The 14,011-nt window shown below is 42.5% G+C and overlaps 1 protein-coding gene across 2 annotated transcripts in view; it reads left to right on the top strand.

Annotated features, from left to right (window-relative positions):
- The window catches only part of LOC129815918 (connector enhancer of kinase suppressor of ras 2-like), an 89,616-nt gene that overhangs the window by 67,997 nt on the left and 7,608 nt on the right, over window positions 1-14,011 (top strand). For both annotated transcript variants that reach the window (XM_055870142.1, XM_055870133.1), the window contains 2 exons: window positions 9,144-9,214; window positions 9,417-9,517. In XM_055870142.1, the coding sequence (XP_055726117.1) occupies window positions 9,144-9,214; window positions 9,417-9,517 (172 nt within the window). The remainder of the gene's footprint in view (window positions 1-9,143; window positions 9,215-9,416; window positions 9,518-14,011) is intronic.

Below are 14,011 nucleotides of genomic sequence, written 5' to 3'. Positions count from 1 at the left end.
CATACTAACTGACTGAACTGAATGAAGGATTAATTAAATGTTCAATATGTTGGAATGACGAGTTGCACACATCATGCATGCTCTGCATTTTATTTGGCTAGTAGGCAACTAGGCCTACATTAGAGTTTAATGACTCTCTGGCTGCATGCCTCCAGAAGGGAATCTTCTGAGGCTGAGGGGTCTTTTCCGAAGGTGCTTGGTGCTGTAGTGCTGCATAGAGATCACAAGCTCTTCAACTGGGCAGCAGTGTAGCTATGGAGGGAATAGACTATATGGAGACTACCTAAGACCACTGCAACAGAGTTATTGTAAAGTGTGGGAATAAGCTTATGCCAGACTTAGCCTACATTTAACGTCTCCCTTGTTAATTTCAAAGTCCATATGTTCATGACCCGATTAATATAAATCATGTCAAATTATTTAAAATTATTTTTAACCCCTCCTACATAATATGCTTTGGCAAGATTGAGTGATAAATGTCAAAATATTCTATAAAAATATATTTTGATTGGCAAAGTCTCCAGTGGTCATACATAATTTATAGATTCACCAAACATCTATCATTATTCTATGTTTCATTATTCCTGGTTGATACTACTGGTTATGATTGCAGACAGAGCCCAGAGAATGGGATGGTGCAATATTGAATTAGTCATATTTTGATAAGGTGCATGCATGGGGATGTCCATGTCACCAGAGATATGCCCATTATGTAGAGATGCACCTAGTGGACTGAAACTTCACTGTTGTAGGCATAATATAGCTAGTGCTATCTAGACTTGGCAAACAAATCCATTACATTAGCTACCTACATGTGAAGTAAACTCAACTGAGTAATAGAGAATGGAGACTTTTAACTTGAAAACGTGCAGGATACCTCTTTCCGGTTTCCCTGACTTCCGTGTTTTTTATACTGTGTTATGCTTGTTCGTGTAGCAATCCTCACAGGCCGTTTGGTATACATTTTTTTTTGTTGGTGAGATGAAACTGCTAAAACTCTGAAAGTTATTATTGTACATCAGAATTGCAACACAAGATTTGCTCAAGCCTAAAAAGTTTGTCTGTAAACGCAACATGGTTGTAACGGCAGTCTAAGTCATCTTCCTCCTCAGACGAGGAGAGGCGAGAAGGATCTGAGGACCAATGTGCAGCGTGGTAATTTTCCATGATTTAATTAACACAAAACAAGACACTATACAAAATGACAAAACAAACTAACCGTCACAGTCCTAGCTGGTGCAGTCAAAACACAAAGACAGGAAACGACCACCCACAATCCCCAACACAAAACAAGCCACCTATATATGATTCTCAATCAGGGACAACGATTGACAGCTGTCTCTGATTGAGAACCATATTAGGCTGAACACAGAAACAGACGAACTAGACACACAACATAGAATTCCCACCCAGCTCACGTCCTGACCAACACTAAACAAGCAAAACACATAAGAACTCTGGTCAGGACGTTACAATGGTGTTTGTATGTTCACAGATGAAATTTCACACTTACGTTTCACGCATGGCTTTTCTTATGATCCTAGTGATACGTATATTCAACCTTTTGGCAGCTATCTGGTTCCATAAACAGTGCACTGTTAGGATGCTGGATTGCCCTAAAATAAATGGATGTTTAGCCAAAATTATATAATTACTCCTGTCTACATAAAATCATTCAAAATACTTCACCGGGGAGTATTACCTATCCACAAAGGATCATTAGCTTCTTAAAAAAAGGGCTGTGGATTGTTTGGGAAGCCCGCAATTTGATTAGTGCGCGTGGCAATAGGTCTAGTTGATTGAGTTGCGGCTGTCAGTATAAAGCATCTGAAATATGTGTGAAGATAATGTGTCTTTAGTATAATTTAAAATGTTGCATCAAGAAGGGGAGGAGGTGTGGTGAAGATATGGTGTGTCTCATTTCAGAATGCATGCATATGTAGGAAGGGCCCATTTGCCGATGTCTGATTTCTTATTGTCTTAACTGACCACGTACACCACTCATTTTTTTCCTCGCCTCACACAAGTCAACAAACTCAGTTTTTTTTTAACATCCATTGTGCATGATAGTTCCTCAGTATTTGAAAAATCTTTCCAACACTCCCGGCCTCAAAAATCCCCAAGACTCTGTGTGAAAAGAGCTAAATATATATATCAAGTGGAAACGTCATAAAAAACTGCTTTCTGTCCCGGGCTCACTGGAGCAGGAAACTTTGAGGGCCTGGAATAGGCAAGTTGATACATTGTTGCAAGTTTGTAACAACAGCTTTGGACTGGACCCTCTGATGATTTGATGCAATGTTGAACTTCACTGGCAATAGCTCAAGTCAAGACAGATAGAAAGGGAGGCAGACATGCAGAGAAGAGAGATGAATGTGATTGAAAGAACCAGAATTTTAATTTGGATATTTTCTACTGTTCTTATTTGTTAGCTTTAGGCATATGTATTTGACTTAGTTGTTGTTGGAAGTTATTGGCCTATTCAGTGGTGATTTTAGCATGTAAATCTTGGTGTGGCAAACAATTTTTTTTTGTTGATGCATGCCAGCAAAGCCACTACACAACACTAAACAATACATTCATTGTACTATAACGGTGACAAACCGTGCCCACAACCTGTTATGGCCTACATATTCACCATGGTAGGAATCCTTACCACAGCTACACCTGGCTATCAGCGGACCCTTGTCTGGCAGCGAAACAGTTCATTCAGCCTCATTTACAGGCTTTTTAAAAAACATAGCTGATATGGCTGACTTGTTAAACAAATTGGATTTCTACTGACAAGTGAGATGTACAAACTATGGCACAGTGGAACAATGAGCGGATAAGAGGCAATCCATAATTTCGATTAAGACATTAATGAATGAGCTAGGACGGACGTAGTCAATATAACTATTTGTTCAGCACTTTTGAAATGTACAGCGACAGAATTCAGAAAATGGGCCGTTCTTACAGTATTCTCCCTGTACAACAAGACAGAACCGTAGGATAAATAAAGGGGGTATATAAGCAGACAATGAAAGCTCTTACACTATTCAATGATTACAGTTCTCTAAAACAAGTTATAGGCTACATGTGCACCATCAAGTCAGAACAGTAGGTTAAGTTATGAGGGGGAAAGGGACCAAATTATTAGGGTGAGGCACATGGTCTACTAACAGCTTACTACACAACATACACTTGGTATTACTTTCTTGGCGACAGTATACATATCTCCCTGGCATATTACATCATTTATGAAGCAGCATACAAGACATTTGGACTCACTTTGTTGTGCTGTGCTCACTTCAACAGGAAGGTGGCGCAGCGGTCCTTCTTGTGGGCTCTAGAAAGAGGCCCGAAACCCCCGGCTTGGAATGCCGAGTTGGATGACCGTTCAAAATGATTTTCCGTATTTTCAGAGTTGCAGCTAGTTTTATCTGAGTTCCCATTTGTCTTGAACTCAATGAAGTCTGAGATTTCTCAGTTCCGAGTTTCCAGTTGTTTTGAACATGGCAGAAGTCATGCTAAATTGACAGCATGGCCAGTGTATTCAAACCTTTCTGGCCCATGGCGTTACACGCTTTTTTGTGATATCCAATTGGTAGTTACGATCTTGTCTCATTGATGCAACTCCCCTACGGACTCGGTGAAGGTCGAGAGCAAGGCCGCACTGCTTCTTGCCACACTGCTCGCTTAACCCAGAAGCCAGCCGCACCAATATGTTGGAGGAAACATTGTCGAACTGACAACCAAAGTCAGCTTGCAGGTGACCGTCCCGCTACAAGCAGTTGCTTGAGCACGATGAGGGCATCCTGGCCTGCCAAACCCTCCCTTAACCCAAACGACGCTGGGCCAATTGTGCACCGCCTCATGGGTCTCCCGGTCACAGCCGACTGTGACACACCCTGGGATCGAACCTGGGACTGCAGTGGCGCCTTAGCACTCATTGTTGAATTTGTAATTTCCAACTTGTTGTTGTTGATAATGTTTATGTCCAATGGCTGATGAGCAAATCAAATCAAATTTTATTTGTCACATACACATGGTTAGCAGATGTTAATGCGAGTGTAGCGAAATGCTTGTGCTTCTAGTTCCGACAATGCAGTAATAACCAACAAGTAGTCTAACCTAACAATTCCACAACTACTACCTTATACACACAAGTGTAAAGGGATAAAGAATATGTACATAAAGATATATGAATGAGTGATGGTACAGAACGGCATAGGCAAGATGCAGTAGATGGTATAGAGTACACTATATACATATGAGATGAGTAATGTAGGGTATATAAACATAAAGTGGCATAGTTTAAAGTGGCTAGTGATATATGTATTACATAAAGATGGCAAGATGCAGTAGATGATATAGAGTACAGTATATACATATACATATGAGATGAGTAATGTAGGGTATGTAAACATATTAAGTGGCATTGTTTAAAGTGGCTAGTGATACATTTTTACATAATTTCCATCAATTCCCATTATTAAAGTGGCTGGAGTTGAGTCAGTATGTTGGCAGCGGCCACTAAATGTTAGTGGTGGCTGTTTAACAGTCTGATGGCCTTGAGATAGAAGCTGTTTTTCAGTCTCTCGGTCCCTGCTTTGATGCATCTGTACTGACCTCGCCTTCTGGATGATAGCGGGGTGAACAGGCAGTGGCTCGGGTGGTTGTTGTCCTTGATGATCTTTATGGCCTTCCTGTGACATCGGGTTATGTAGGTGTCCTGGAGGGCAGGTAGTTTGCCCCCGGTGATGCGTTGTGCAGACCTCACTACCCTCTGGAGAGCCTTACGGTTGTGGGCGGAGCAGTTGCCGTACCAGGCGGGGATACAGCCCGACAGGATGCTCTCGATTGTGCATCTGTAGAAGTTTGTGAGTGCTTTTGGTGTCAAGCCGAATTTCTTCAGCCTCCTGAGGTTGAAGAGGCGCTGCTGCGCTTTCTTCACAACGCTGTCTGTGTGGGTGGACCAATTCAGTTTGTCCGTGATGTGTACGCCGAGGAACTTAACTTACTACCCTCTCCACTACTGTCCCGTCGATGTGGATAGGGGGCTGTTCCCTCTGCTGTTTCCTAAAGTCCACAATCATCTCCTTTGTTTTGTAGACCTTGAGTGTGAGATTATTTTCCTGACACCACACTCCGAGGGCCCTCACCTCCTCCCTGTAGGCCGTCTCGTCGTTGTTAGTAATCAAGCCTACCACTGTAGTGTCGTCTGCAAACTTGATGATTGAGTTGGAGGCGTGCATGGCCACGCAGTCATGGGTGAACAGGGAGTACAGGAGAGGGCTCAGAACGCACCCTTGTGGGGCCCCAGTGTTGAGGATCAGCGGGGTGGAGATGTTGTTACCTACCCTCACCACCTGGGGGCGGCCCGTCAGGAAGTCCAGGACCCAGTTGCACAGGGCGGGGTCGAGACCCAGGGTCTCGAGCTTGATGACGAGTTTGGAGGGTACTATGGTGTTAAATGCTGAGCTGTAGTCGATGAACAGCATTCTCACATAGGTATTCCTCTTGTCCAGATGGGTTAGGGCAGTGTGCAGTGTGGTTGCGATTGCGTCGTCTGTGGACCTATTGGGTCGGTAAGCAAATTGGAGTGGGTCTAGGGTTTCAGGTAGGGTGGAGGTGATATGGTCCGATACGTTTTTATCTATAATTTCTCTTCATATGACAAGGATTGAAAGGGATTTGCCAGTAGATTGCCGACTTGATGCATGATGAGGACTGCTAGCTTGCTAGCTAAGATTTTGAAAGTATGATGTTGACATGATCAGTCCAATCAAAGCTACGGTAGATATACCGTGATTTGACGTCATTTTATCAATGACCTTTAGACTTCTTGGATGGGCACTTTTAATGTAAGTCTACGGCAGCACCCAAGGGGCTTAAATTTCCAAGCTCTAACTGTAGATTTTGTGGTGACGTAGTGTCCCCATCAGTGACAGAACACTGAGCCAATCACGGCGCAACTAGAGAACATTACCAACCCCAAGGCTCCGTATTTTCCGCTGGCTGCCCCACCACCACAGAAAGCGCTGAGCTAGGCTGAAAAAACCCTGCATTTTGGAGCTGTCTTACTCAATAAAGCAAAACAGAGAACATGTTTGTATGCAGCTTTATTAACTGATAAAAAATATATAATTACATTGGTATGTGACACGTATTAATGTAAAACAGAAAGGAAAAAAATATATATACAGTTGAAGTCGGAAGTTTAAATCAAATCAAATCACATTTATTTATATAGCCCTTCTTACATCAGCTGATATATCAAAGTGCTGTACAGAAACCCAGCCTAAAACCCCAAACAGCAAGCAATGCAGGTGTAGAAGCACGGTGGCTACGAAAAACTCCCTAGAAAGGCCAAAACCTAGGAAGAAACCTAGAGAGGAACCAGGCTATGAGGGGTGGCCAGTCCTCTTCTGGCTGTGCCGGGTGGAGATTATAACAGAACATGGAGAAGATGTTCAAATGTTCATAAATGACCAGCATGGTCAAATAATAGTAATCACAGTGAACAGGTTAAGTTTACATACACTTAGGTTAGAGTCATTAAAACTCGTTTTTCAACCACTCCACAAATTTCTTGTTAACAAACTGTAGTTTTGGCAAGCCGGTTAGGACATCTACTTCGTGCATGACACAAATCATTTTTCCAACAATTGTTTACAGACAGATTATTTCACTTATAATTCACTATATCACAATTCCAGTGGGTCAGAAGTTACATACACTAAGTTGACTGTGCCTTTAAACAGCTTGGAAAATTCCAGAAAAGGATGTCATGGCTTTAGAAGCTTCTCATAGGCTAATTGACAACATTTGAGTCAATTGGAGGTATACGTGTGGATATATTTCAAGGCCTACCTTCAAACTCAGTGCGTCTTTGCTTGACATCATGGAAAAATCAAAAGAAATCTGCCAAGACATCAGAAAAAAATTGTAGACCTCCAGAAGTCTGGTTCATCCTTGGGAGCAATTTCCAAATGCCTGAAGGTACCACATTCATCTGTACAAACAATAGTACACAAGTATAAACACCATGGGAACACGCAGCCGTCATACCGCTCAGGATGGAGACGCGTTCTGTCTCCTAGAGATGAACGTACTTTGGTGCGAAAAGTGCAAATCAATCCCAGAACAACAGCACAGAACCTTGTGAAAATGCTGGAGGAAACAGGTACAAAAGTATCAATATCCACAGTAAAACGAGTCCTATATCGACATAACCTGAAAAGCCGCTCAGGAAGGTAGAAGCCACTGCTGCAAAACCGCCATAAAAAAGCCAGACTACGGTTTGCAACTGCACATGAGGAAAAATATCGTACTTTTGGAGAAATGTCCTGTGGTCTGATGAAACAAAAATATAACTATTTGTCCATAATGACCATCGTTATGTTTGGAGGAAAAAGGGGGAGGCTTGCAAGCTGAAGAACACCATCCCAACCGTGAAGCACGGGGGTGGCAGCATCATGTTGCTGGGGTGCTTTGCTGCAGGAGGGACTGGTGCACTTCACAAAATAGATGGCATCAATCATGAGGGGAAATTATGTGGATATATTGAGGCAACATCTCAAGACATCAGTCAGGAAGTTAAATCTTGGTCGCAAATGGGTCTTCCAAATGGACAATAAACCTAAGCATACTTCCAAAGTTGTGGCAAAATGGCTTAAGGACAACAAAGTCAAGGTATTGGAGTGGCCATCACAAAGCCCTGACCTCAATCCCGTAGAAAATGTGTGGGCAGAACTGAAAAAGCACGTGCGAGCAAGGAGGCCTACAAACCTGACTCAGTTACACCAGCTCTGTCAGGAGGAATGGGCCAAAATTCACCCAACTTATTGTGGGAAGCTTGTGGAAGGCTACCCAAAACGTTTGACCCAAGTTAAACAATGTAAAGGCAATGGTACAGAATACTAATTGAGTGTTTGTAAACTTCTGACCCACTGGGAATGTGATTAAAGAAATAAAAGCTGAAAGAAATAATTCAACTATTATTCTGACATTTCACATTCTTAAAATAAAATGGTGATCCTAACTGACCTAAGACAGGGAATTTTTACTAGGATTAAATGTCAGGAATTGTGAAAAACTGAGTTTAAATGTATTTGGCTAAGGCGTATGTAAACTTCTGACTTCAACTGTATTTTTTACTAAATGCAGCCTACTGCTGCATTGGTCTGTAGGCTCTCTGAGTTCTATGCTCTCATTTTGTAACGGCTGTTTAATGCCTCCTCCTCGGATGAGGAGGAGTATGGATCGGACCAACACACAGCGAGGTATGTAGACATAATGAATTTAATAAATGAAAGACGAAACACGAACACTTGAATTGATTCAAAATAACAAACGATGTAGACTGACCTGAACATGAGAACTACATATAACGAAGAACGCACGAACAGGAAAAACGAACGAACGAACGAAACAGTCCCATGTGGTAGACACAGACACAGGAACAATCACCCACAAACAAACAGTGAGAACAGCCTACCTTAATATGGTTCTCAGAGGAAACGTCAAACACCTGCCTCTAATTGAGAACCATATCAGGCAACACATTTAACCCAACATAGAAACACATAACATAGAATGCCCACCCCAACTCACGCCCTGACCAACTAAACACATACAAAAACAAGGAAAACAGGTCAGGAACGTGACACATTTCTTTAGTCACTAATGGTTCACGGTGTATCAGTGTGTCTATGACAGAGGCTAGTGCTCTCGCCATAGTTTTAGATTTTTATCATTTAAGGCCTACTTCGGATTTTTATGATTAACCATTTTTTAAATGAAACTGTTCCATGAAAATGTGCAATTAAAAATAATCATAACTGGCACGCAGATCGGTAGAAATGGTAGGATGAATTGTAAGCTTCCCCAAACTTGAAATTCACGAGCTGCCTATGGTCTTTACTATTACACCCATTTAAAAAAATGTATGCAAGTGCGTGCACACATAGGTCGCATGAAAAAGGTTGCATGAAAAAATGGGCCGGCTATGGAAATCAAAGGCCCCTCCAACTGATTCGTTCAGGCGGCAAGTCTGGCAACATAACACATTTCAAACTTCCTGCCACTCCCAGTATGGTATCAGTTAGTCGATTAACCATCTCATGTTGTGTATTTGCACCCTGTCTTACCCATTTTAGATGGATGAACCGGCTGGGGCTGGCGGCGATTGGCTACACACCCGACGATAAAGTTTCTCGCCCTGATGAAGGTAGGACAATCTGACTAGATGTTTAGTGACATCAGACAACATCCTGTTGTGATGTGGAAATTGAATGATTTTAGGACATTGACGTAAAATAAGTGTGTTAGATCAATACCTATTGTACTGTAGTGCAATACTGACAGTATTGGCATTGATGAGGTCACCCAAGCTGTTTATCTTATTGATGTTCAACTTTGATGTGTTTCAGATTACTGGAGTGAGAGTGACCAGGATGAGATTGATGGTTCTATGACCCTGAAACAAGAGGGCATGTCATCACGCTGTGATACCTACCACCGCACCCCGTCTGTGAGTGCAGGCATCTGGTCCACATTCTGGAACACACACACGGCGGTCGGTGATATTTAAGATGAGGGAGGGCAATTATTTTTTTCACAAGCATGGCCTTATTTCTATTATAACATATTGGATGACTGTCATTCATATTCCATTCACTCAGTTCAATGTAACATTGATAGGTTTAAGCTACAGTACTACATGATACTCTAATTTTCCCTATACCCATCATGAGTTTGCTACAGGTAGAGAGAAAAGACACTGACACATGGACAGACAGTGACACATTCAAAACCGCCTTGCACACTCTTGCCTGCATCTAGGGTGTAATTATTAGTCCAACAGTTGCAAATGAGAGTTTCTATTGGACAAATTCAGGTACGTTTATTCCCATTTTTGTTCCGTTTGCTTCTGTTTAAGAAATGTTTTGACAGAATCAGCGAAATGAATGCATCCCTGATCACACGTAAACAGTTAACTTTCATAGCGGCCACGTTGTATTCTTTCTCGCATCTATGCGCTCTCCCTCTCTCACCTTTTCCCTTCGTATGTGGACTTCAATGCACAACAAATCAGCTGTATGTGACCAGGTGAAAAAACCTTTCCAAGCCAAACCGTATCATAACCGCTACACACAGCCTACACGCTACATACAAATCATTAATATCCAGACGGAAAATATTTACACAAGAAGCCACCTAACATCACAGTCAAACTCTTCAGTCATTTAGTAAGTTCACCATTCTGCAATTCTCACCGTTAAACATGGCACAGTGTTGTCACCATATCATTGTCACCATATTAGATAAAGTAACGTCGTAGACAACATAGCTTATAGAACTAATGCGTTAGTAAACCAACTACAATCATGCAGTAAGCTTACGGTGTATAGTCAGTAAGCAGTTTAGCAGTTACACCGGCAGGTCCTGGTGGCAATAAATTAGTGAAACCAAAAGCTTACCTTGACTTGGAAGAGTTCCAGTGTTGTGTTGGATAGTCATAGCAAGCTAGCTAACATAGCATCACTCTGTTTGAGCTGGGTGTTTGAGTAGGCCAAACTAGCTAGCTGCATTTGTGAAACTGAAAGTGTTATTTGTCACAAGCCGGCTCATAGCCTGTGACAAAAATGAGGGGACACGAACAGGTATAGGCCAATTTAAAAGTGTTCTTTATTATAAACAAACTATTAACTTAAACTAAGAAAAAGGAATGAGGTGTGGAAGTATCATGATGTAAGGTGTACGTAAAGTGCATGGATGTGTGAATATGTGTGTGTGAACATGACTGAGTGAAAACTATGCAAAACTAAAAAGGAACAAACAAATCATGAGCATACCTGGAGGAGCAGAGAGAGAGAGAGAGAGGTGATTAGTAAGCAGTTTTATACCCTGAGCCCAGGTGGCTCCAATCACTTAACGACCCTCCTCTGCCTGCAGGAGGAACCGCCCCCTGCACTGCAGAGGAGCCGTGACACCCCCCTCCTTAAAATGAGAGTCCCACCCTCAACCCAACTTCCTCCAACATATTCCAAATAATTCAAATTTCCCCAAAAACCAAATAAAAAAAAATAAAAAATACCAATCCCGGCTCCTAGCAGTAGCCCCGTGTCCCCCAGCTGACTGTCCGCCCTTCAAACTCAGCAGCCTTGGTACCTGAGGAGCAATTTAAGAGGAAAGAGGCGCAGACAGCCCGTAGGGGTCAGCAGAAAAGATACAAGCTAGGTTAAAGGAGCACGGGACAGAGCATCAGCAATGATATTATCCTTACCACTAATGTGTCTAATATCAAGGTTGAAAGGTTGCAAGAACAAAGCCCAACGCATCAGGCGCTGGTTTGGGTTTTGCAGAGACCTCAGAAAAACAAGTGGGTTGTGGTCAGTGAACACAGTTAAAGGGGTCAAACCAGAACCAACATAGACCTCGAAGTGCTGTAAAGCCCAAATGAGACCTAAAGCCTCCTTTTCAATTACAGAATAGTTTTTCTGATACTTATTACATTTTCGGGAGAAGAAACTGACTGGACACTCAACCTTGTCGTCATTCTCCTGGAGAAGCACAGCCCCAGCACCGATTTGACTGGCGTCTACCTGCAATTTGAAAGGTTTCCCAAAATTTGGTGCTGCCAACACAGGTGCCAAACACAAAAGAGTCTTAACTGCATCAAATGCCTCTTGACACTGGGTGGACCAGAAATTCAGCCTTGGCCTTCAACAGATTGGTCAGTGGGGACACTACTACCGAAAAGTTTACAAAAAGCACGGTAGTACCCCGCCATTTCCAGGAAGCACATCAGTTCTTTCTTTGTAGAGGGCTGTGGGAACTGCTTCACAGCCTGAACCTTGGCTTCTACGGGACAGACAAATCCCTGACCAACAACCTTGCCTAGGTATGTGACTGTAGCTTTGGCAAACTCACATTTTGCCAAATCAATACCTGTGTCCAACATAGACTGCATCTCTGTTTCCAGTTTTAGTCTCTTCTCCTCAGATACACGATAAAATCTGTGTTTGATAGGCTTAGCATCTCCGATGTCTATATCATGTTCAATTAAGTGGGTTTGTGATGGAGTGTCAGAAAACAAAACAGGGTAGTTTCTAATAAGAGCTACCAATTCATCACGTTTCTCAGGGTCTAAATGATCTACCAAAACCCCAAGGTTTTGCAAAGTCTGAGAGTTTTTCAACCGACCTTGTAAGACCTCATCTGAAACTTTAACTTCCTCTTCTCCCCCCTCCACCAAATTAAAGCCACAAGATGCAGGGACTGGGGCAGCAGTCAACACTGACCTCACTGCTGGAGTGCCTTCAACTTTGCTTAGATCACGGGAGTGATAACATTTTAACAGGTTCACATGGCATAATTTAGAGGACTTCCTATGACTAGGGGTTTCAATAAGATAGTTCAAATCTGACACTTTACGCAACACAGTGAAAGGACCACAGTATTTTGCCTGAAAAGGTGAACTTACAAGAGGCAGAAGAGCAAGTACCCGATCACCGGGACTAAACTCACGCAGCTCAGCCTGTCCGTCATATTTCAGTTTCATTTTCCGTTGAGAACATTTTAGTTTTTCTTTCGCTAGTTCACCAGCCCTATACAACTTCAACCTAAAGCCATTTACATAGTCAATAAGGTTCCGAGGTGGTTCCTCAGGCAAACAACCATCCTGCAACACTGCTAAAGGCCCACGCACCTTATGGCCAAACACTAAGTCATTTGGGCTAAACCCTGTGCTTTCCTGCACTACTTCACGAGCAGCTAGTAACAGCCAAGGTAACCCCTCCTCCCAGTCGGCAGACAGTTCCGTACAATATGCACGAAGCAAGGATTTTAAAGTTTGATGAAAACGTTCCAAAGCTCCCTGGCTCTGGGCATGGAACGCAGTAGACTTGTTGTGTTTAACTTTAAGCTGTTTGAGAACCTGAGCAAATAAATGAGAGGTAAAGTTAGACCCCTGATCTGACTGGATGGTTTTTGGAATCCCAAATGTTGAAATAAATTGAGTTATAACTACTGATTTTGAAGTTATGGTACGCAAGGAAAAAGCTGCCGGATATCTGGTTGCTTGACACATAACAGTTAATAAGTAGCTATGACCTGACTTGGACCTTGGTAATGGCCCAACACAATCGATAAGATGCTCAAAAGGTTGCCCTACGGCTGGTATTGGATACAACGGTGCAGGCTTTACAAACTGATTTGGCTTGCTTGTGCGCTGACACGTATCACAAGTTTTAATAAACTGAGATACATCCCGCTTTAAACGTGGCCAGAAAATAACGAAGTATGCTATCATAAGTTTTACAAACACCCATATGACCTGCCACATCACCATGTGAAGTTTGCAACACTTTATTTCGCAAAGTAGTAGGTACAACTATTTGAAAGACTGGTTCTCCTAAACCCTGATCATAGTGTGGAACCCATTTCCTGACCAACAGCCCATCAAGAAGAAAATAACACTGAGCACTATTCCTCACCACTGAATCAGGAACCACTTTATCAAACAGATCAGCCAAAGTAGTATCGGCTTTTTGCTCAGCCATCAATGAATCTCTAGAACTAGTCAACTGTTCTGTCTGGAGTTTGACTGGCAACTCAAGACTTTCTGGCTTACTCTCAATCTCCTTACGAGAGGCTGCGCGGGTAACCGCACAAACTGGAAATACCTCAGGAGACACAGTTCTGATCCGGAGATTCCCTTGCAGGGGACACTGAAGGTTGCTTCTTACAGATGTTTAATTTGCCATCTGCCCACACCTTACTACCTGCCAAGTCATTCCCCAAAATCATGTGCACTCCCTCTACTGGCAACTGAGGTCTAACCCCAACATCTACATCACCCTCTACCAGACCACATTTTAGGGTAACTTCATGTAAAGGACAAGAGAATGGAACTAAACCCATACCACATACCATTACACAACGGCCAGTATCAGACTCTTTAGAGAACGGCAAAACAGATTCCAGAATAAAAGAATCTAAAGCTCCAGTGTCTCTTAGGATC

The sequence above is a fragment of the Salvelinus fontinalis genome, chromosome 2, assembly GCF_029448725.1.
Source record: "Salvelinus fontinalis isolate EN_2023a chromosome 2, ASM2944872v1, whole genome shotgun sequence".
Lineage (NCBI taxonomy): Eukaryota > Metazoa > Chordata > Actinopteri > Salmoniformes > Salmonidae > Salvelinus > Salvelinus fontinalis.
The sequence above is the reverse complement of the archived record's forward strand: the minus strand, read 5'-3'. Positions and strand labels throughout refer to the sequence as shown.